General features: G+C 33.6%; 1 protein-coding gene and 1 long non-coding RNA gene across 2 annotated transcripts; both read right to left on the bottom strand.

The window, feature by feature from the left end:
* Positions 1–11,161: 11,161 nt before the first annotated feature.
* On the bottom strand, positions 11,162–12,723 carry LOC105778356 (S-adenosylmethionine decarboxylase proenzyme 4). Its single transcript, XM_012602043.2, has one exon. The coding sequence runs from the start codon at positions 12,510–12,512 to the stop codon at positions 11,484–11,486; it is 1,029 nt and encodes a 342-aa protein (XP_012457497.2). The 5' UTR covers positions 12,513–12,723; the 3' UTR covers positions 11,162–11,483.
* An 11,455-nt stretch (positions 12,724–24,178) lies between these two features.
* On the bottom strand, positions 24,179–25,667 carry LOC128034128 (uncharacterized). Its single transcript, XR_008190239.1, has 2 exons — positions 25,501–25,667; positions 24,179–25,007 (listed from the first exon to the last, which is right to left on the bottom strand). It is a non-coding gene; the product is annotated as an uncharacterized LOC128034128 (long non-coding RNA).
* Between the last annotated feature and the right edge of the window lie 117 nt (positions 25,668–25,784).

Raw genomic sequence — 25,784 nt, 5'->3', positions numbered from 1 at the left:
AGTTGGGGGATGATTCTCTAATTCTACGATTCCTTTAGGTAAAGGATGGTGTAAGCCTGATTTTGGGCTAAATAGTAGCCTATTCTGAGGGAAGCGCATAGTAGCCTTTATGCTATGCATCCCAGTGGAAATAAGATGTATCGGGATCATCGTAAATTTACTAGTGGCCTAGTTTGAAATGGGAGGTGACAAATTTTGTTTCTCGTTGTCCAACATGCCAACAAGTTAAGGCTGAACACCAATTACCTGTGGATTTGCTTCAACCCATTAAGATTTCCATGAGGAAATGAGAGCGTATGACTATGGACTTCGTTAGTGGGCTTCCCCTAACAACTACTAAGAAGGATTCTGTGTGGGTCATCGTAGATCAGTTGACCAAGTCTGCCCACTTCATTCCTGTTCGGACAGATTATTCTCTTTAGAAGTTGGCCAAGTTGTATATTTCAGAGATCTTGAGACTTTATGGGGTACCAGTCTCGATTATTTCTGATAGAGATCCTCGCTTCACTTCTAAGTTTTGAAGGAAACTTCATGAGGCTCTAGGTTCGAGGTTGGACTTTAGTACTGCTTTTCATCCTCAGACAGATGATCAATCTAAGAAGGTGATTTAGAGACTGGAGGATATGCTTCAGAGTTATGTGATCGATTTTCGAGGTAGTTGGGAGGATTTTCTGCCATAAGTCGAGTTTGCCTACAAAAATAGCTTTCAGTCTAGTGTTCAGATTGCACCTTACGAGACTCTATATGGTCATAAGTATCGTACTCCTCTATGTTGGAATGAGTTTGGTGAGTGGCGGGTTTTTGGTCTTAAGTTGGTTTCTGAGACTGAAGATAAAGTTAGACTGATTCGGGATCATCTTAAGGCGGCTTCTGATAGACAGAATTCCTATACAAATCTGAAAAAGAAGGGATATTAAGTACTCCGTGGGTGATTATGTGTTTTTTAAGGTATCTATATGGAAGAAAGTTTTATGGTTTGGGCGTAAGGGCAAGTTAAGACCTAGGTTCATTGGGCCATATCAGATTCTGAAACGTGTGAGACCATTTGCTTATCAGTTGGAGCTACCTCTAAAGTTATGCCTTATCCATGATGTGTTCCATGTCTCTATACTAAGGCGATATCGATCGGACCCATCTCATGTTGTTTCTGTTGAGGAGATTGAGGTTAGACTGGATTTGACTTTTGAGAAGGAGCTAATTCAGATTCTGGACCGTGATGTTAAGGTATTGAGGAGGAAATTTATTCCATTAGTTAAGGTTCTATGGCAGAATCATGGCACAGAGGAAGCCACATAGGAACTTGGGGACTCGTTTCGTCAACAATATATGCATTTGTTTGAATCGGGTAAATTTTGAGGCAAAAATTTCTTTTAGGGGGTAAACTTGTAACGCCCAGGAATTTAAGTAATTTATTTGCTGGATTTAATAAATGATTAAGTGTGTGTCTTAATAGTTGTGAGCCTTGATTAGGAGGGTGAGGTCTTGAGTTTGAGACTTGTGGGAGTGTATTTATTTTGTTTCCACGTGGGTTGGCCATGTAGTAGAAGTGGGTTATGTTGGGATTCTGGTTAATGGGAGATGGTTAGTAGTGGGGGTACTAATTTTACTCCTAAAATCCTTTAACTTTATCCCCAAGCCTCTTATCTTTATTTTTAAAAAGAACATATTTCCATTATTCTATTTTGTTTCCTGACGTTCTTTTCCTCTTCTATTGCTGTCTGTTGACTTCTTTTTCTCAAAAAAGAAAGAATTTCTCTTTTCGATACTTGGTTGTGGGACTTTATTCTTGTTTCATAAATTCCTTCGGTGGTGGTTCTTAGTGCAAGGTAAGGTTTAAGTTTTATTTCTACTTGTGTTTATTGTGTTTCGGTGGATGGTGGCAAAAAGGTGTGGATTAGGAGTTTGATTATATGAATGTGTTGTTTAGGAGAGGATCAAGAATCATTGGGTTTCCCTCCGGTGACCTAATTTTCGTTGGTGGGCTGCTATTTTTCTTTGAAGGTAAGAGATTAATTTGAGATGTTAAGTTAATTATAACGACTTTATGAGTCGGATTTGGTAATGATTAAAGTGATTGATTTGGTGAGCTAATGGTCGTTTTTAGGTTCTAGATGACTTGTGGGAGTTTTGGCATTGAAATTGGGTCAAGTGTGTAACGAAAAACTCAAAAAATAGCTAACAGTGAAAGCCGAAATTGGGTCCTATCGACGCCACAAGGCTGTGTGCCTGACCGTGTGGTAGGTCATGCGCGAGGTCGTGTGTGACATACGGTCTAGACCATTTTGGGCCGTGTGGGCCACATGGACGTGTGGGCCCAAAATTTAAATTTTTTTGCTAGAGGCATATATGTCGTCCCGATCGATTTTGGGCCTTCCGTGTGGTCGGTATGTGTTATATAAGCCTTAAAGCATGAAATATGCTATTCTGTTAGTATCAATTTGACGTAAGTAACGCCTAAATGCATGTAATGTGATGCGATGTGTTTGATCTGTTATGTTTAAGCATGTTAAATATATGTTATTCTAGCATGCATAGTATTTATATATATTCTGGTATACGTTAATCTGTTATATCTGGAATTTTGTTTGTATCTGGTTATGGGGCGAGTTATGTATTATGTGGAGGGAGTGTTCTATGTGAGGCGTTAACTCGCCATTATACTGGCAGTACTATTGCGATTATTCTGAAAAGTGTCGTAAAGACACTAAGTGGTGTGTAGGGCTAGCTGGGTGTTTTATACCCCACATGGTGTGTTGGATGGTTGGAGATGGTGTGTAGCGAAGGGGGGTAGGATTGTAATTTGCATGTGACTCTGATTTTGCATGAGACATTCGTCAGTAACTCTTTTGTTATGTATTCAGTCTGTGATTTTATTTCTGTTAGTTACACATTGAGTTATAAAACTTACTATCTGCTTGGCTGTCACTTTCAGGTAACCCTCAGACTTAGGCGGGTCGGTGCGACAGGACCTCGGTTATGTCCATTATTTCGTAAACTACTTTTACTTAAATTAAACTTAATTAAAATTCTGGGTTAAAAGCTTTTATAAATTTTGGACTCTTTGGACTTTTGGGTTTTATTTTGAAATTGGATTTTAATTTGGGATTTCTAGCATGGCATTTGATAAAATGACTTTACAAAAACAATTGTTTTATGCAATCAACCGTTTTCGAAAAAAAACTTGGTTTTCCAAAAATAACGTCTTAAGAACTTCCGCTGCAAATTATTTGATTTATTTTGAAAATTTAAACAGTTGACAGTTTTAATTAATAGGTATAACGACACGATTTTAAATAAAATGGCCTCTTTTAGTAACAAAGATATACAATGGTTTCATAGAGAAAAAGTCAGATTTATAACTTTTCTTCGTAATATTTCTAGATTTAGCCATAACGTCTAGGCCGGGTTTGGGGTATTATATTGATAGAATAAAACATGTTTCAATATGATGTAAAATTAATTCCAGGTCTTATACTAGCTTACAAAAGCTCTTTCAATAACCTGAGGTCAGTTAAGGACTTAATTGAAAAGTTTTTAAAATTTGTAAGTTGAAGTCGTGACATCAGGGTCCTTAAATTGCGACTTCAGAATTCTCAATGTCGTGACATCACTCATCGTCGATCTATGTCGCGATGTTGGGGACTTGTGGTCATGACATCGCACCTGTTTTAGCAAGAATCACATTTGGTACATATTTCATGCTTCCAACAAAAACATTTTTAGTTCACCAATGAATATGCCAGTGTTACCAATACAAAATCATGCCAATCCATGCCAATTCAAGCCTATAACATTTTTGAAAATAATCATTCCAATGGCATAAAAACTCATGACAAAAACATAACCATTTTCAAACCTTTCACCAACTTGCCAAATTACTTCACTATGCAACCCTTAATATATCTAACTTATGCAAGCTTAAAATAATCACATCTAATGGCAACAAACATGACCCAAAATCATGCATCAAATAAGTTATATACCAAGCTTATCTTGCAAGTTCAATGTTAGCCACAAATTCAACCATGAAATCCACATCAAACAAGAGACCATTTACATAACCATATGTTTTATATACATGCCACAATACTAAACTCAAAATGAGCATAATTCTACCATCTGGATGATAGCTTATGATTCACGCTGATTCGACTTAGTGAGTTCCACAAGTTGATGATCTACAAGAGAAACAACTAGAGTAAGCATTTAAATGTTTAGTAAGTTCAGATGGAAATTACATACTTACCTTACTTAAAAGTGAGCATACTAGCTATAGTAGTTTTAACATAATTTTGGCTAGAACATGGAACTCAAATAACAACAAGGTAAGCATAATTGTTCATACATTTCAAACATTATAAACATAATTCACAACATCACCAATATGAACCAATTGCACATAACTCATCTTAATGTCACATTCGATCATCTATCCGAAAATTTGTACCATATCAAGTGAATTACATATAAATTATTTTATCAAATTCAACTCATTACATTTCAAATTTTAGATTCAATTATAATGTTTCGCCTAATAGAACCTACAATAACCTGTTTTCGGTGGTGTCAAAATAATGGTTTTGAGACCACAATTTTGACTAGTGAGTTAGTATTTTAATATTTATTTAATGTTTATAGAGTTATTATAAGGTCGTATTAAAATTTTGCTAGGAAATTTTAATGTTTAGATAGATAATTAAGTAAAAGAACTAATTCATAAAAGTGCAAAAGTTAGTTTCTATTAATTAAAGATGCTAATTGACTTTAGAAATTTAACTTGAGTGCTTTAGGTGGTAAATCTACCTATGTCATTATTATTGGATGATTTTGGTGATTATTAACATGAAATTTAATTAGTTTTTAAAGGGAAAATTTGTAATTTGATTAATAAAGAAAAATTAAAAAAAAAAGATGAAACAATCATTGTCTTCATATTTTCTTTTCACTTTAGACCAAAAATACCATGGTTGTCGTAGGAAGCTTTCGGCCAAAGCTATTTCTTGGTGCATGGTATGTAATTTTTATCGTTTTGAGTGACTTTTATGTTTTTGAGATTATTGTTGTTTAATCTATCTTACCTGGGGGCTAATTTGTAATTTTTTAAATGTTATAGATTATGCCTTTGATGAGCTTGAGGTGTTTTTGAAGCTTGATGATAGATTATTAAACTTGGTTGTTAAATAGGACTATTTTGTAAAGTAGTTTTTAGTGATTTTAATGTTAAAGGACTAAATTGTTTAAATGGTAAAAATTCATGAAATTTTTTAGAAATCATGATAAATATGGCCTGTAGAGAGGCCCTAGGAAATTCAGCTAGTATGGGTTGTAGTTAAATGTGGTTAATTTGTAAGTTTTGAGTTTAGGGCCTATAAGATAAGTTTGATTATTTAAGTTGATTGAATTGGTTAATTGAGTAAAAATTATTATTTATATCAAGAAACAAATCAATAGAACTCAAACCATGGAAAAGCTAAGTTAGGGGATTAGTCATCTCTATCGTATTCTTAACCGCTTTTTACGGGTAAATGCATATATTGATTAAGTTTATTAATTGATATTTTCGGTGAAATGTTGATTAGTATTTGTATTATGTAACTCAAAATGATTGTTATGTGATAATTAATAATTTGCATTAAATTATAATGTTAGCTAAATTTGAAGGTCATGATTGAAAATGGAAATTTTATTGTTAAGTACTCGTGATGAAATAATGTGTAAATAATTATATCATTTGGATAAAACAACAACTCGTTTGAATCTTGTGAGTGCTTAGGATACAAATGACATGTCATTAGAGTTATTACAATTTCGGGTGCTGCTCTTGGATGTCCTACCAATGGTTGAGGTCCTGCATTTGTTGCAGATTCTCCACAGCTCATGTGAACAGCATCATGTAGCTTAATATCCCGACCCACATCTCATTTTAGCAGGCCGTAACACCTTAAAATAGAGACTAAGAGTTTTAAGGGTATTTTAGGAATTTTAGCCTTAGAGTGCTCAGAATTTCGTAGCATGGTAAACCAAAATTATATTCGACTATGACATCTTAGCTGTTAAATCAATTTTTGAAAATATGGTTTGGAAACCCTTAGTTTTAAAAAAAAAAGACTGATTTGTAATAGAGTCAAAACTATGAGCATTTATGTTACAATTTTACCAAATTTTAAAAACCCAACCTAAAAACCCCCACTCCCAGCATATTTCACGAAAGCTTCTTCCCTTCTCTTTAAAGTTGTCGTCCCTTGCTTTTCCCTCACCATTGCAATTGATTTTTGATTCTCAAACCATAATACTTTGATTTCCTATCATTCCTAAGCATTAAACCTTCGTAAAACTCCAAGAAACACATTCAAAAACTCCATATATTTCATCATCTTCTCCAAACGTGGGTTTTTCAGATTTGCATTAAAACTCGTTTAATCTTCTATCAAAGGCAATGTTTCGAATTCTTATAAGTTTTTCACGATATCAAAAGGGTTATGGGTTTATGAGAGAGAAAATGGAAGTCAGAGAGAGAAAGCTTCGTTAAGGTAAAATATGCTGAATTCCATCTATCCTAACTTATTTTTTGATTTTAGTTATTGAATAAAAGTTTGGGAAGCTTGGATATTGATTTTGTGTTTATCAAAAATGAGGAAATGTTGATCTTTGGATTTCCAAGTTAGGGTGAGGATGAAAACAAGTATTTGGAAGCCCGATTTTGTGTTTAAGAGCATCAAAGAGGTAACTGCCATTGCATTTTCTTACTTTTTCTTAGAAAAGGTTAAGTATGAATTAAAAAAAGTTTAGTTAATAATTGAAGGTAAGTGTATGGAATATGAAACCATGGTTTATGGTATTTAAATTAGTTAATAAAACATGCTACGTGTATTGCTATTAAGGTTATGTTAAACTAGTGGTAGTTACTTGTGAAAATGGTATAAAACCTTAAATACCACGACGTAATTAGAGAAAAGTAGTATGGTGAAATAAATGTAATTGTTGTTTAAGGTAACTAAATATTCAAATAATTGAGTAAAAATATCATGAATGTGTGTTAAATGACTATTTTATTAAATAATGAAATTCGAAAGAAATTATGCATCATAAATCTTGCCTAGTTTTGGAATGTTTCTTTTAGGTTCTCTTAAAAAAAGTGGTTCTGGACCAATTTTTGGCTTGAGAGAAATACTTTTTCTCTCAAAAAGTAACTTGTTTGGGGATGATTTTCTCTCAAAAGTGTTTTTTTGTCTCAAAAGTACTTTTTAGAAACAATACTAAACACACCCTAAATGTGAATAATCTTTATGTCCAATAAGAGGCAATAAATGCCTTATTTCAAAAAGACTACTAAAAACCCATACGAACATTTGCACGAATGAGTATTGGTGATAAAGCTCACCTACATGGGAAATAAACATTGAAAGATTATAAATTGGAAATAAGATGGCTAGTAGGCACTTGGAAATGTGATCCTAGTAATATGAAGGAAACTTGTTATAATAAGAATGCCTAAGTAAATAAGATTGAAATTGAATTTGTTCAATGCTCAAAAGTGTTAAATAACTTAGTCAAATAGCTAGGATACGATTCACAAGCCAATTGGGATTCATGCGTGTGCATCATAGGAGATGTGATTTCGGTCGTGTTTAAAGCCTTAAGGTGTAGCCCTCTTGTGCATTATGGATCCATTACTTTAATATTTGGACTTAAGTTCTTCGACGTGTTATTTTAGAATGATTGGTTGGTTAGTCTTGAATATCCGATCTTGAATTTGCTAAGCTTACTAAGGGTGAGACATTAAACGATTGTGCTAATAAGAATTAAACATAAGTCCTACTATTGGTGGGATGGAAAAATGGAATAAGTTAATCAAACAAAAAAAGGATGATAAAGGGTAAACAACTAAAAGTGACTAAGAAATTAGCTATTGAGAAATGGTATTAAACCTATAAATGTGAAACGTCAAGGAGAATTTGCATTATAAGCTTTCCTCCTAATGATTATGTAGTTAATTAATGGAGGAAACTATGTGGATGAAATGTTAAAGTATGGATGAAATGTTAAAGTAAAGGCATGATCTATTAATGGTACTAAAAAATTCATGAGATAAGTAAGCATTATACATTAATATATAAATGTCACTAAGAAGTGATTGCCTCAACATTGATGCACAAATGGACTAAATGATGCATATCTAGTTGGTTGAGTCTTAAAACAAATTCAAGAATGTGTAAACTCACACCTTTGCATATGTGTTTAACTGGACATGTTAAACACAAAACATGTAAGTCTAAAAGACTCAACATTGATAAGGAATAAGGTGAAGTAGGAAAATCCTAGTGTACTTACTAAGCTCTGTGAGTTTAACGTATTAGTTGTTTTAAAACGCATAGGTAATGGATTCAACGAGAAGTATAAGGTTCGGGCTTGGGATATTCATATCATCAACCATCATGAGGTTGTACATTATTGTTTTGGATGTCTTTGTTATTAGAAATTGGCAAGTATACAAAGATTTAGATTGGTTTTGAAGTTTTAAGAAATTTGATTTGAAATTCAAGTCGTTTTAATTTAATTAATTAAGCTTCATTCTGATATTTGACTTGATTATGTTTATGCTTTGTATTAGGAGTTTTAATATGTTTGTATTAGGACTTGATTATGATATGGTGATGTTTGGACATGTAATTAAGGTGTTTTTAGCATATTTTTCAGCTTTGGCCTGAGGTTCGGTACCTCAGGTATCACCCTTGGTTTGGTAGAATGCTCCATTGGACAGTACAAGGATCTAGGTTTGGACCCCTAAGGCCTTAGGTATCAATACCTGGGGTCTTGACAGTGCTACTACATTATTTTGTAAAAAATGAGCCCTCCAAGGCTCGTATATGGTCCCAAACACCTCTAAACACATTTCAATCGATTTAGAATGGTTTTAACAATAAATTTAGAATGTTTTTAACAATATTTTAAAACTTAAAGATTGGTTTTATATATATTTTACGATTCTATAAAAAATATTCTCTTAATTAATTTATTAAATTAATTTGAGATTTTTTACATGAAAGTGGTTCGATGGCATCCTCCATCTATACCGGTCACTGAAACGGGTGAGGAGTGTTACATTACCAATGTACTTGGACTACCTAAGTATGGAAGTTATTGATGACATGTCCTAATATGAAAAAACAAGGCGAAAAAAACTTTTCAAAATTTTTTTGGATTAGTTTCCAAGGTTTTCAAGGATTTTTTATTTCATGAGAGATTTCACATTGGATTGTTTTCTCTACTTCAAGATTATGTTTCTGTATATTTTTAAAATAATAAAAAATTCAAAATATTTATTTTGTAATAGTTTAAAATTTTTTTAATTTTTTAAGAGAAATTTAATTAAATAATATGATACTAGTTTAAATATGACACTTAATTGGATAAGCTAACTTGATTTTTTTTTACCATATTCACAAATGTGACATTATTTTAAATTAGCACAGTATGAATGATTTTTTTTGAAACTTAATCTCATTATAGGTTGTTATAATATTTGCTCTTTTTATTTAATGTCTAGAACTACTCATAGTCCCTCTCCAACTCTTAAATAGGAGGATAATGCGCTTCAGCACACTCGAACCCATAACCTCCTACAATGCCATCAATTTCAATGCTAATCGAGTTAAGACTCAATCAACCAATACAAATGATATTAAATACTCTTCTTGTTCAGCAAGTTTTGGAGGTCCATTAAGGAATATTTAAAAATGAAAAATTTTAAATATATTTTCTTTTTGCCTTGAAATTTTAGAATTAGAACTAAATTGATAAATTTTGTAAATGTTGAACGTTAAATTTATTGAATTTTCATAAATCAAATTAAAATGACAAGTTTTTAAATATTGATGGCTAAAATTATTGAACTTTTTAGAGTTAAGATCAAATTGATAGAATGCATAAACATTGGAGGGCTAAATTTGTTATTAGACCAATAAAAAATGCCCACATCAACTTTTTGTAAGTTATCTAATGGGAAGGTGACTAAAATATTTAATTTTGAAAAGTTGAGTGATTAATAAAAAATTAATAGTTAAATGATCAAAATAGAATCCAAGGCATAGTTGAGTGACTATTTTTATAGTTTATTTTATAAAACAAACATACCAACACCAAAAACTTTTATTGGATCACGACTCTGATCTAATTGTTGTTGGAACATGAAGTAGAATAAGAGATGCATTCAAAGCTCCTATCAGTACTATTAGACTGACATTATACATTTGTTTTCTTTCTTTTAGAATTTTTAAATATACAAAAAATATTAATGTGTATATATCATGTTATCATATGTTTAAAAAATAAATATATCAAATTATTTGACGAAGTTAATAAAAAGGTTAACATTATAATTAAAATATATATCTAAAAAAGAGAGAATAAAATTAATAAAATTATAATAGATGAGCTAAATTTGTTAAATCATTTTATAAGATTTAATCTTAAATGTAACATGATGCATTTCAATAACATATATTATAGTCGATTGGGTCTTAGCTCGATTTACATAAATATTGTTGTCAATGCAGGAGGACGTGGGTTCGAATGTGTGAAGCGCATTCTCCTCTTATTTATAGGTTGAAGAGGGAATATGAATAGTTTTAAATATTGTGTTAAAAATAACATATATAATTAAAACCTATAATAAGATTGTTCAAAAAATCATATATTAAGTTTATATTTAATATTTGAACATGTTTAACTGTAGATTAATATTTAATGCGTCAGTGTATGACTGTAGTTTATATAAATAGGAATATTTTCCCTTACATTTATGTATATATAAATGATAAAAACAAATAAAAAAAATCCTTACACGAATTACAAAATCTACTTTCAAATTTCCTTCTCAGAAGTTGTCTGCACTTCCGAAAGAAGGGCCAAACAGGCGTTGATTATTATTTTTGGATTCAAGTATTTATGCGTCTGTTTTATAATTTATAAAAATTAAATTTTAATCCATAATTATTCTTCTAAATAATATTATTTCAAAATTAAAATTCTCTTTATAAAAATATAATAAAATTTACTAACTCTTATTTCACCCATTAGAAGAAGTTAACAATTTAATTCTTTCTTAAAATTAATATTCACCAAATTTGATGATAAAAAAAATTCATATAAACTTAGAAAAAAAGAAAACCATCAGCATTTTTATTTATTTATTTCTTCCCCCACTAAAATTAACCTCAAAAAATCTGTAGGCGTGACCATGCAAGTGGGGTGCATTATCATGGTCATCCCAATTTCACACAAATCCTCCTCCCCCACCTCTCTGATCTCGCCACGTTATCGCTCCTAAAATCCTTTCATCTTTCTACCTAAGTCAACCCCACATTTATCATCCTTTTCCAAACAATTAAATTCCTCCACATCATACTTCATATTTTTTAACCCTCCGATTTCCCTCCAAAAAAAAACTAAGGTTTTTTTTTCTTTGTCGTCTTTTACCGGCATTATTTCCGGCGAGCCGCCGTGAACGTTTGGTAGGATATGGTACCGGCGGCAGGGAACTCATCCATTACGAAACTCCGGCACTTGAGTCCAAGTGGTTGCAACGCACGCGCCATCTTCGTCCAAACTTCACGGCTACACCTTGTCGTCGAAATTGAAACCGTCGCCGGCATGAAAACTCGAACAGCTTTCTTCAAGATCTCAACGATATCATCCGGGTCGTCGTAAACCGATCCAACGCACTCGAAGCTAGCGTAACTAAACCCATCTTCAGGGGTAACATGGATGGTGGAGTAACGATCACCATCAATGCCATTCATGGAGTAACCGCACGGATCAAACGCGAAGTCACATATGAAAGCTCCAGCGTTAATGGTGTCAATCCCCGTCAGCTCCGTCATGTCTCTTCCGGCTAAATCCCCTGTTTTGCTATCCCGGGAGAAGAACTTACGTGCAATGAGGCGGTCGAGTTCCGTCATGCAAACTTCGACGGTGAAAGTAGCATGGTGGGGAGATTTCAATGGAGGCAACAGGGTAGCGGTGAAAACATGCCATGAATGAGATGGGAGCTTAGAAGGCATAACGGAGGCTTTTCGATAGCAAAGATTGTTGGGGATATTATGTTCAATGTAAATGACTTCTTCTTGGAAGCTGGTGTGGGGGAAAGGTTGGGATTTGGGGAAGATGAAGTTACCTCTGGTGTAACTACAGGTTTGCAAAGAGAGGCCAAGATTGTTGGCAAAGTGGATCAATGGAGGGATTGATTTGAGAAGTTGGGTTGTCCCACAGGTTTTGATGATGATCTTTGTAGGGTAAACAAATAAGCTTGATTCAGACAAAACGTAAGCATCAAAGAAAGGGTTCCCAACAGCTGATACAACAGTGCATTGGACAGCAAGTAAGACTTGCTCGAGTGATTCGAAATCAAGCAGCCTAAGCCCCAACATGTTGTTCCCATCATCATCATCAATATCCCCAAAGAAATGGAGCTCTAGGCGTTTCTCAAACCCTTCAAACCCTGAAACAGCCATTTCCAAGTGACAAAAAACCCAAAGACTGAAACAAGATTGAATTAATTAGATGGTGTAGAGGTGAGAGGTGTGGCATATGGGAATTTATAGGTGGCTTAAAGAGAGAGAGAGAGAGGAGGGAAGGGGGCATGCGATTGAGGCAACCAAGGATCATGATTGCAGGCATAATGAAGTGAATAAGATGATGATATGTTGTGAAATATTATCTCTTTTTTCCCTTTTTTTTTTCCCCTTGTCTGTGTGAGGGAAAGAATCAAATCTTTCTTTCGTTGTTTCATGAAAGAAAGGGATACAAAGGAACGGGATTTATGCCCACGCGCATGCATTTTTCAGGTTTTCTTTGTCATGCTCATGCACTCACTACTCCTGCCTGCAACTCTCCAGTAACTTCCATTTGGCTCCATTCCAACATATTGGAGTACTGTTTCATTGTACAAAGAATGGTATTTTTGGGGGATAAATTATTAACTAGCCATCCTCATTTCAAAGTGTTTGGGTTGAATAATTCTGCTGGGTAGTAATTTGAGGAAGATGCTGTTGGGGGAACTGATTATGTATGTTTGAGGGAGGGGCCCTAACACAATAATCATAGGCATAATCCTTGTTTGTTCTTCAACATTTATATGAAAGTCTAAGAATTTTGTCTCAGATTGATAGTTCACATGCATTACCTTTGATTTTTATTTTTCCAACATTCACTGCTGTCTTCTTTCGTAACCAGAAAATTTATCCATATGAATGTGGGATTTGGGTAAGTTTATATGAAAATTCTAGTCTGTCCGGGGTTTAGCATGGGATTATCAAATCATTGACAACTTTTTAGTGAGGTTTTCTTTTAATTAGAAAAATTGTCAAAATGGACTCCATCGAAGAAAAAAATGATGAGGTCAAAACTTAAGGAGAATTTCTACTGTTATTAAGTGATTGGCATGAGAGAGTTTTAAAGAACAGCAACGGCAACACTATCATAGGATGGACCAAATGTTTCAAAGCAGACCAAACAATCTTAATCATCAGTTTTGCAAATTAGAAATGAGTGGTCACACATAATTCGCTATTTCATATATGTTCCCAAGTTGCTACAGGTTTTATTTATTAGGAAGCAAACAATATATATTATAACCTACAGAAATATAGATATATTATAAAAAATACTCGTATTAAATTTAAAAATACCCATTAAATTTGTATATATCTATAATTGTCACCCATATGAATTAATATGTTTCTTGGTTGAAGAATAGAAAGTTGAAAATGCTTTTATTATTATTATTATTATTAATGAATATGATCCTAAGCCCAGCAAATTAAAATGGACTAAAATAATGGAAATAGAGGTAATTAGTGCTTTGGCTAGCTTTTGGAAGTAGTTTCCTAATTGACTTAAACTACCTTCCTCGTGACATTTTTAAGTCTCCTTGGCTTTTAATTTAAGACTTTACACCAAAGATTACTATAATAATAATAGTAATAATACTGCATGATAAGCTCCAAGGAAGCTTCCCATGAAGAAGTATATACGGAGAGATACATGAATAAACATAAGAGTAAATGAATTCAAAAATTTTCTTGGTTGATTTTTGCTTTCAATTTATAGGTCACTAGAGTTTATTCCCCGGTTTTGTGCAAGGTTAAATCTAATTTAATTATATTAAATAATTATAATTTTATTGATACATAGTACAATAAGGGAAGAAGAGGAGGAGTAAAGAGGAGATCAAGGTGGTGTAATGGAGGTCGATTTTCTTGTAAAAACTAAGGGTCGGGAAAAGGACAAGAGGACAGACTGATTGAGAGGATAAATGTTCAGAGTAACTTTAGAATGCTAAAAGGTTAATCCCTAGTTCATAGTTTTTCAGGGTATTTATAGAAAAGGTCCCATTTTCCATTGACATGATATGGCTAGATAAGCGTCCAATCTTGTTAAATATGTAATGGATAATCATAGGCGCGTATTATGAGATTCTATCAATATGAGGTAATCAAGCCTAAATAGACTCCTTGTTGTCGTGGAAGTGTTAGTGTGACACCCCAAACCTAGCTGGGATGGTCTGATCCGAATTTTGAGTGACACATTAGCCACTGAGTTGACTCTCCATTAAACATCTACAATTCACACTAACCATCCATACTCACCATACATATACAAAATATTTCATACAAGCATTTAGTCCTAAGAGCATGCTTTTTTAAATCAAACAATAAGTCATACAATCAGTGGTATAAGGTGTACCTGAATTTCGACAGGCTCTACTAGCTGCAAAATGTCTCATTAGTTCATATAAGTAGTATCATATAATTTAAGCAACAATTTCAACCAAACAATCAAACATGGAGATTAAAAAATCTCAAAAATTAAACAGTTCAAAAAGTCCATTTACAACCCTTGAAAAAAAATGTTTTATAAATTGTCCAAAATTATCTAGGTCCCATTTTAAGTCTCTAGCCTGGGAATGCCCCACATTGCCTTCTTGGGGTTTTATAAGCTCGATGCACATATCGTAGAAAGAAAATTTGTACGATGGATCACTGAACTGCCACCCTCCTCGCCATCCCGTTATCTAAAAGGGAAAAGAAGGTAAAGGGATGAGCTTGGGAAAGCTTAGTGAATACACATGCGTACAACACAAGAAAACACATCAATAATTCACATACTAAACAAATCACTTACAGACAGATCACATATAAGATTTCGCACATAAACAATTTTACATGTAAGTGATTTGCATACAATCAATACGCATGTCATTAATTCACATATAATTAAACCTATTTAGTTTAATGATATATTAGCAATTCGCGAAAAGGAAACATAATTAAATAATATGTTGGACAAAACACGTTAGCAAACAAATATAAATATAAATATTTATATTAAATATAAGATCTGAACAAATAATGTAAACAAGTATTTATATTTATGTAAAAACGCCAGATCTAAACAAAACAAATTAAATAAATATTTATATTCAAAGTTCGCACACCATATAAAATTTCACACATACAATTTCATGTTAAGAGTTTGCACAACGCATGGAAGAAGTTCACGCAATGCAAAGATGAGGTTTGCACTGAAACACCTCTTACCCGAGACCGTTGTCGGAGTCGAGCATGAGGTGTTACTTGACTTAACTTAAAAGTTCGGGGCATAAAAATTTACTTTTAAAAGTTATTTCACTGTTCATAATAAGACTGTCCACCTGCGCAGCAGTTACTAAATTAATTATAACTCGAGCTACGAAACTCAAAATTTAGATGTGTAAACTTTTCCTAAAACTAGACTCGTCTATCGTTTTACCATAAATGTTTTAGAATTTTTGGTTCAGCCAATTAGTACAGTTTATTAGTTAAAGTCTCCCCTGTTTCACTGATCAACTGTCTCGACCTATAGTCACTAAAATTCAATTATCTCATTTTACAGACTTCATATAGTGTTGTCACATGTTTCTACAGAAAATAGGCTCAATAAGGAATCTAGAAATATGAATTAAAACTCATAAATATTTTTTTACAATTTTTAATGATTTTCCAAAGTCAGAACAGGGGATTTCGAAAACCACTTTGACCTTGTCTAACTAAAATGCAAATACCTCAGAATACATAATTTCTTTGTCTACACCGTTATTTTTCTATGAAAATGGACTCAATAAGCTTTAATTCTATATCTTATCCATCCTCTAATTCATTTTCTACTATCCTTGGTGATTTCTCAAAATCACGTCACTACTGTTGTCTCAAAACTGATTTACTACCAATTTTTACTTTTTCATGATTTCTATTCATAATTTAGCACCTAGACTTTTATAAGAACAAACACCTTCATACTTAGAAATTTTAATAACTATTCATCATCAAATATTTACATATCATCTTTTGGTCATAATTTAGGAATATAAAATCGAAATGACTAAGTCCCTATACATGCCATAGCTTGAAACATTTATTGTCTTAAAATACCGAGTTGTGGTGGTTGATAGCGTGAATGCTCTCCGACGTCTTCAAGATCCCGACCATGTTTGATAATACTATATGAAAGAAAAAGAAATAAAAGAAGTAAGCATAAAGCTTAGTAAGTTTGCAAGTAAATAAATAACAACATTTATCATAAACCATCATACTCATAAATTTTCATCAAGCACTAGGATCTTTACTTTCTTCTTTACTTACTCACTTACTTGTTTACTTACTTACTTGCTTAAATAACTCACGATTACAACTTACTCTTCACTTACTGAAATTCTTTTTCTCAACTGATAACTGAGATATTTTCAATCCTTTATAACTCACTTGAATCTAGATATCATGCTTTTGCTTGAACATTCATGTAACTTAATTCATTTTCTAGCCCGTTGAATCACTTGGAATACTAAGGATACTCGGGTCTCTTGTCTGAATATAACATGCCAAAGCTATGTCCCAAACATAGTCTTACATGATATGTTTCCTGTACTGCAAATGCCATATCCCAAATATGGTCTTACATGGGAGTTCTCATATCGGTGCCCATGCCATGTCCCAGACATGGTCTTACATGGGACCTCTTATCTCGGTGCCAACGCCATGTCCCAGACATGGTCTTACATGGGACATCTTGTAACAACCCAGTTTTGACCCTAATCGATAATACCATTCGTGTCTTCGATGAATTATCCTGTACACTTGATGAGTGCCTGAAATGTGCTATATCCTTATTACGGGATTCAACTTACTATTGGTGGAACACTCTAGTTTCGATTATTCCGAAAGAGCGTGTCACTTGGGATTTCTTTCAGACAGAATTTCACAAAAAGCATATTAGTCAGCGATTCATTGATTAGAAACACAAAGAATTTCTCTAGCTAAAGCAGGGTCGTATGACCGTATCTGATTATGAGCGCGAGTTTGTGAGACTCAGCCGATATGCTTGAGAGTGTGTTCCGACCAAGACTGCTATGTGTAAAAGATTCGAGGAAGGGCTGAATAAAGACATAAAATTACTTGTCGGCATACTCGAAATAAAAGAGTTCGTAGTATTCGTCGAGCGAGCTTACAAGACTGAAGAACTCAACAAAGAGAAAACAAAAGCTGAGTTTCAAGCTAGTGATTTCCACAAAAGATCAGCGAGTAAAACTTTTCAGACGGCAACAAAGAAGATCAGAGATGTTAGTAACCGATCTAAGGCTACTGCTGGGCTTTCTATACAAGAACGACCACCAATGAGTTCAAGAGCCACCTCAGTTGCTAGTGTTGGTAATAACCGACTGAATAAACCTGAGTGTCAACAGTGTGGTAGGAGACATGTTGGTGAGTGTTGGGGGAAGTACAACAATCGAGTTTGCTATAAATGTGGATCGCAAGATCATTTTATTCGGGAGTGCCCAGAGTTTGCGGATCAACATTCGGCTCAGAATACGAGATCGGGCAACACAGCAGCTCGGGGTAGACCACCCAGGAATACGGGTAATGTGAGTGGCAGTCAGAGAGGTATTAAAGATACATCTATTAGATCTGAGGCTCGCGCACCTGCCAGAGCTTATGCCATTCGAGCACGTGAGGAGGTGTCATCCCCAGACGTCATTACTGGTATTTTCAATCTTTATGATACTAGTGTTGTTGCGTTGATTGATCCTGGTTCGACTCATTCTTATGAGTGTGAGACTTTAGTATTTAGTAAGACTTTGCCTGTTGAGTCTACTGAATTTGTAATTAAAGTATCGAACCCCCTGGGCTGGTGTGTTTTGGTTGACAAAGTGTGTATGAATTGTCCATTGATGATTCGAGATTCATGCTTTCTGGCTGATTTGATGTTGTTACCATTTGATGAGTTTGATATAATTCTGGGTATGGATAGGTTAACTTTACATGATGCTACTGTGAACTGCAAACGGAAAATTATTGACCTACGGTGTCAGAATGATGAGATTATTCGGATTGAATCTAATGATCTGAATGGTTTATCAGTAATAATATCCTCGATGTCGGCTCACAAGTATGTGAGAAAAGGTTGTGAAGCTTACCTTGCATTTGTTCTTGATAGTAAAGTGACCGAAAAGAAGATTGAATCCGTACCAGTTGTGTGTGAGTATTCAGACGTGTTTCCCGAAGAATTACATGGTTTGCCACCTATTCGAGAGGTAGGGTTTGATATTGAGTTAGTACCAGGGATGACTCCAATTTTGATAGCTCCGTACCGTATGGCACCGACTGAATTAAAAGAATTGAAAGTACAGTTGCAAGAGTTGACTGATAAAGGTTTCGCACGACCGAGTTTCTCTCCTTGGGGTGCACCAGTTCTATTTGGGAGAAAGAAAGACAGAACGATGAGAATGTGCATTGATTACCGACAGCTCAATAAGGTGACTATAAAGAATAAGTATCCGTTACCACGGATTGATGATTTGTTCGATCAGTTGAAAGGGGCTACTGTGTTTTCGAAGATAGATTTGAGATCAAGCTACTATCGCCATGAGTTAAAGACTCGATGTGCCAAAGATCGCTTCGAGCGAGGTACGGACATTATGAGTTTCTGGTTATGCCTTTTGGACTTACTAATGCACCTGCTATTTTCATGGACTTGATGAATTGGATCTTTAGATAGTATCTGGATCGATTTGTGGTAGTATTTATAGATGACATTTTAATCTATTCTCGTGACGAAACTGAGCATGCCGAACATCTGAGACTTGTGTTACAAACTTTGCGACATAAATAGTTGTATGTAAAGTTCAGTAAATGTGAGTTCTGGTTACGCGAAGTTAGTTTTCTGGGCCATGTTGTATCCGCATCGGGTATTTGGGTTGATCCGAGTAAAATTTCAGCTATACTTGATTGGAAACCTCTGAGAAATGTCTCTGAAGTACGAAGCTTTCTGGGGCTCACTGGTTATTATAGACGGTTCGTGAAAGGGTTCTCTATGATTACGACCCCGATGACAAAGCTACTATAAAAAGACATTAAGTTTGAGTGGTCAGAAAAGTGTCAAAAAAGCTTTGATCAGTTGAAAGTTCTTTTGACCGAAGCTTCAGTCTTAGTTCAGCCAGAATCAGGTAAAGAGTTTGTTATCTATAGTAATGCATCTTTAAATGGTTTGGGCTGTGTTTTGATGCAGGAAGGAAAAGTTGTAGCCTATGCCTCGAGACAGTTAAAGCCGCACGAAAAGAACTATCCGACGCACTATTTGGAATTGGCCGCTATTGTATTTGCGTTGAAAATATGACGCTACTATCTGCTTGGCGAAAAATATCATGTTTATTCCTATCACAAAAGCCTGAAGTACTTGATGACTCAGAAAGATCTGAATTTGAGACAGCGCTAATGGTTAGAATTGCTAAAAGATTACGAGCTTGTGATTGACTATCATTCGGGAAAGGCTAATGTTGTTGCTGATGCCCTAAGTCGAAAATCACTGTTTGCTTTGCGTGCAATGAACGCACATATGGCTATATTTGATGATGGTGTGATAGTAGCTGAATTGAAAGCAAAACCGTTACTTGTTCAACAAATTTGTGAAGCTCAGAAAGCTGATGATGATTTAATTGCAAAACGAGTTCAGTGTGACTTAAATGTTGATTCAGAGTTTCTAGTTGATGCTAAGGATTGTTTGAGATTCAGAAACCGATTATGTGTTCCGAGAAATTCAAAGTTAATTCAGGTGATTTTGAATGAAGCTCATAATAGTCAATTTTTTGTTCATCCGGGTAGTACGAAAATGTATAACGATCTGAAACAGCACTATTGGTGGCATGGTATGAAACGAGACATTTCTAACTTTATTTCGAAATGTTTAATTTGTCAGCAAGTTAAAGCCGAGCATCAGGTACCATCTGGATTGCTTCAGCCGATCATGATACCTGAATGGAAATGGGATCGAGTCATAATGGATTTTGTATCCAGTTTACCTTTGACACCGAGCAAGAAAGATGCAATCTGGGTTATTGTTGATGGGTTGACAAAATTGGCACACTTTATTCCGATTCGTACAAATTTTTCGTTCGATAAACTTGTTAAATTATATGTTTCTTAAATTGTGAGGTTGCAAGGTGTGCCTATTTCTATTGTTTCGGATAGAGACCCGAGATTCACGTCGCGATTTTGGAAGAAACTACAAGATGCTCTAGGTACGAAACTACATTTTAGCACCGCTTTTCATCCATAAATAGATGGTCAATCCAAGCGAATCATTCAGATACTTGAGGATATGTTGAGATGTTGCATTCTCGAGTTTGAAAGTACGTGGGAACGATACTTACCTTTGATTAAATTTGCTTATAATAATAGCTTCCAATCTAGTATCAAAATGACACCTTACGAGGCTTTGTACGGTCGTAAATGTCGTACACCATTGTATTGGACTGAGCTTAGTGAAAATAAGATACACGGGGTCGATTTGATTAAAGAGACTAAACAGAAAGTGAAAGTGATTCGGGACAGTCTGAAATCAACATCGGATCGTCAGAAATCCTATGCGGATTTGAAAAGAAAGGATATAGAATTTCAGATTGGGGACAAAGTGTTTTTGAAAGTCTCACCATGGAAGAAAATACTCAGATTTGGTCGCAAAGGTAAATTAAGTCCCAGATTCATTGGACCGTATGAGATTATAGAGCGTGTCGGGCCGGTTGCTTATAGATTGCTGCTGCCACCTTAGTTAGAAAAGATTCACAATATATTCCATGTTTCGATGCTTCGTAGATACCGATCTGATCCTTCACATGTGATTAGTCCGACGGAGATTGAAATTAACTCTGATATGTCATATGAAGAAGAACCGATTAGCATTCTGGCTCGTGAGATCAAAGAATTACGAAATAAGAAAATTCCGTTAGTTAAAGTATTGTGGCATAAACACGGAGTTGAAGAAGCAACTTGGGAGTCAGAAGATACAATGAAAGAGCGTTATCCAAACCTATTCACTGGTAAGATTTTCGGGGACGAAAATCCCTAAGGGGGGAGAGTTGTAACAACCCGGTTTTAACCCTAATCGGAATAGTGGTTTCGGGACCACAAATCCGAGTCTAAAAAATATTTTAATATTATCTTGTGTGTTTAAGATGTGTGAATTTATATGTGTGAAAGTTTGATGAATTAATTTTATTGTTTGTGTGCTTCATTTAAGAAAATGGCTTAATCGCATAAAATGAAAATTTGATGGTTAAATATAAAAGTGCCTAATTGTTGTTGTCTTCATAATTTGGAGGTTTTATGTTGAAATTTAGCCAATAGTAATGGTAGTGGACGGCATGATGGCTAATATATATATAGTTTTTATATATATATTAAATATAAAAGTAAAATAATAATAGTATAAAATAATGTAAATAATATAAAACATAAAGAAAACAAAGCCATGCATATTCATCTTTGGGATAACCGAAAACAAGAAAAAGAGTAAGGTTTTAAGACTTTGAACATTTAGCCTTTGGTGTTGCTCAATTAAGATCAAGAAACCAAGAAATCAGATTTAGATCGGGGGAAATCGAAAGTAGTTGAGTAGTCGATCTATTAGTCAACGACATCCGAGGTAAGTTATTAATCATATATATAAATTGTATCTTTTTAAAATCAACTTAGTATCTAAGTGATTATGCTGAATAGAATGGTATATATATATACATGTAGTGATAAAATTATTGAAATAAGATGTATTGAGTTGTTGACTTTCGTCACTAAGTGTGAGAGTTTAATTGTAAAGCACCAAGTGTGCGAGTTTAATTGTAAAGCGCTAAGTCTGCGAGTTTAATGGTAAAACACTAAGTGTGCGAGTTTGATTATTGAGCACTAAGTGTGCGAACTTATTAAATATTTTCGAATAACTATTAGTATTGAGTATTTGTCTTATTGAGAAATCATGATTATTGAAATGAGTAAATACTTGGAATTCTTGAGTAATAACCATTATGGTTGTATTTTAAGGTTAAGCTTTGTAGGTATTAAAACTATGTGGTGATTATATTTGGAATCATATATATATAATATGATTCTTTATATTACATGATGAGGAAATGCATAATGTATTTGGTCTTGTGATTAAATTTGAAGAAATGTTTATGGTCGTGTAATTATATTAATTTTAGTTAAATCATAGTAATAAGTGAATAATTATCTTATGATATGGTAGGCTAAAGGTAAGATGATTTAGTAGTATGAATTGGTTGAATATTATTTGAGATATCGGTTTAAATAGTAGAGTTTATTTGCTTATAACTTACTAAGCTAAATTAGCTTACAATATGTTGGATAATTGTTTTGATGTATAGATTTTGGTGATCGCTATGTGTTCAGGGATCGTCAGCTAAGCTCGTCACACTATTGATATTTTCTTTTGGTATTTTGCTAAATTGTTCTCAAATATATGGCATGTATAGTATAGTTAAAATATTGATTTTGGAACTAATGTGTATATGTATCTAAAAGCCATGCGAAAATGGCTTATCTCCTTTGGTTTGAATTCAGTATTAATGTATATGCTTTAATGGTCTAAAATGTGGTATATGTTCATGTAATTTTTATGCTTAAATGCTACCCAATTTGTTGTATTTATGCTGCCCAATTTTGGTGAATAAATGCTGTCCAATTTCGTATATACATGCTGTCAAATTTTGTGTATAAGTGCTGTCCAAATTGGTATATATATGCTACCCAATTTTGGTGAATAAATGCTGTCCAATTTCGTATATACATGCTGTCAAATTTTGTGTATAAGTGCTGTCCAAATTGGTATATATATGCTGCCCAATTTTGGTGAATAAGTGCTGTCCAATTTTGTATATACATGCTGTCAAATTTTGTGTATAAGTGCTGTCCAAATTGGTATATATATGCTGCCCAATTTTGGTGAATAAATGCTGTCCAATTTTGTATATACATGCTGTCAAATTTTGTGTATAATTCCTGTCCAAATTGGTATATATATATGCTGCCCAATTTTGGTGAATAAATGATGTCCAATTTTGTATATACATGCTGTCAATTTTTGTGTATAAGTGCTGTCCAAATTGGCATATATATGTTGCCCAATTTTGGTGAATAAATGCTGTCCAATTTTGTATATACATGCTACCAAATTTTGTGTATAAGTGCTGTCCAAATTGGTATATATATATGCTGCCTAATTTTGGTGAATAAATGCTGTCCAATTTTGTATATACATGCTGTCAAATTTTGGTTTATAAATGCTGTCCAATTTTGTATATATATATATATATATATATATGCTGCTCAATTTCTGATGTATAAGAGCTGTCTAAACAGGGTAGACTACCTATGTTTGTAATATGTAGTATAGTTAGTAAATTGAAATGAAATAAATGCTTGGATAAATGTTTGATTTATGATATTAAATTTTGATTAGGTAAATGATAATGATATGGATGAATTGTTGAAACATGGTTAGTATGTGAAACTTGATTAAAGATGTATGTTTGATTTTAATTGGTTATGTGATAATATATATATATATATATATACATATGAAATGAAATTTCGTGGTTGAGTTAAAAAAAAACAATTCTGAGTCGGATTTTGATCAATAATGCCTCGTAACTCTAATCCGACGACGGACACGGGTCGGGGTGTTACACCTCTTTACCCAAAGGTCATGACATTTGTATCCGATACATTCCTTTTGTTTCAAAGGGACTTTTTAACAGTGATTCTCTGTCATCTCATACTTGAGTTAACATTAGATATTTTCATGAAATAAATATATAATTGCTGAAAAATAACAGCATTAATAATAATTATCAAAATATTACATTTATTTACTATAAACTTACCTCAGTACAAAAATATGGTCAAATCTAACACTTTAGTCCGCAATCTTTTTCTTTCCCCAGTCTAGCTCCGAATTTCTTTCTTCGTGATAATCGAGCTTGGAAGCTTGAAAAACCATAGCCATTGTTTCCCCTTGTGAAATTTGGCCATGGGGTTGAAGATGGAGAAAAATTTGCTTTTAATTTTGTTTTTAATTCATTTTAATAACTAAATGACCAAAATGCCCTTAATGAAAAACTTTAGAAACATGCCTAACCATGTCCATTTTTGTCTACCAAATTAACCAATGGTCTAATTCCCATATAAGGACCTCCAATTTAAAATTTCATAACAATTGGACACCACTAACACGTAGAATCAACCTTTTGCACTTTTTACAATTTAGTCTTTTTGACTAAATTGAGTGCCCAAACGTCGAAATTTTTGAACTAAATTTTCACGAAATCATTTTGTGAAATCATAGACCATAAAAATATAAGAAAAATAAATTTTTCCTCATCAGATTTGTGGTCTCGAAACCACTATTCCGACTAGGCCCAAAATCGAGATGTTATATGCGCAATGCATAAGTTTAATACACAACGTTAAGATGGGGTTCACACGTCTTACTTGGCTTTCAGTCGTGCGCGACCTTGTTTTCAAGAGTCGTACACAGAGTACTCATGTTGGTTCACCACAGCATCGATTATGTGATCTTCTCCTTGACTTTGTCTTTGCTAGTCGATGTTCCCCCAATATTTTTAGCTTCGCATGAACAAATACACATCACATTTTGTCTAAAACAATTTAATTCATTCACTACTCAACAACAGCCCACTACTTATGTTATCTCCTACAAATTTTTATTGCTCTAATACTTGCCTCATTTCCTAACTTTTAACCCTCCTAACCTACATGTATTTGCAGATCTAGACTATTAATTAAAGGTAACCTCACTAAACTCTATTCTTTCGAAAACAATCACTATTCATTGTCTTCCTCAAATGCAAAACCCTTATATTTATAATTTTTCTTAAAAACTTTGCCAAATCAGATCGTAAACCTTTTATTATTATTAAAGCCCTTTGAAAATCATTTTGGAAAACATTTCATAGCTTTGCCAGCTTCAATCCACCATGTTCATGAAGCCAAACATTTAAAAAAAAGAAGCAAAGATTATTTATAATTCCTATCTATACCGTAAATACTCTAGTCAAAAGCATTTTATGCGGATTTGATATGAAAATAGGTTGCTTACCTTCGATCTAGCTATCCCTCGCAACTCCCAAGTGGCCCGCTCAATAACTAAACCAAATTTTAAGAAGAAAAATGGTATTTTACTTGAGACTTTAAAGAAGAAAATGGTGCTTGGTTGCTTAGAAAATGTAATGCGCAAGAAAATATTGAAGAAAAATTAACTACCAATGCAACAACTTTTGAAATGAAGAAAGTTTGAAAAGAAATAAAATACTAAAAGAAAAAAATAAATTAAAACGTGAGGAAGAAAATAAGCAGTGTTGACTTTTATAGCCAAATACATTT

This window comes from Gossypium raimondii, chromosome 10, assembly GCF_025698545.1.
Source record: "Gossypium raimondii isolate GPD5lz chromosome 10, ASM2569854v1, whole genome shotgun sequence".
Taxonomy (NCBI): domain Eukaryota; kingdom Viridiplantae; phylum Streptophyta; class Magnoliopsida; order Malvales; family Malvaceae; genus Gossypium; species Gossypium raimondii.
The sequence above is the reverse complement of the archived record's forward strand: the minus strand, read 5'-3'. Positions and strand labels throughout refer to the sequence as shown.

Bases quoted from the DNA above. Each gene is read 5' to 3' on its own strand.
- LOC105778356 (XM_012602043.2), bottom strand. From the start codon at position 12,512: ATGGCTGTTTCAGGGTTTGAAGGGTTTGAGAAACGCCTAGAGCTCCAT.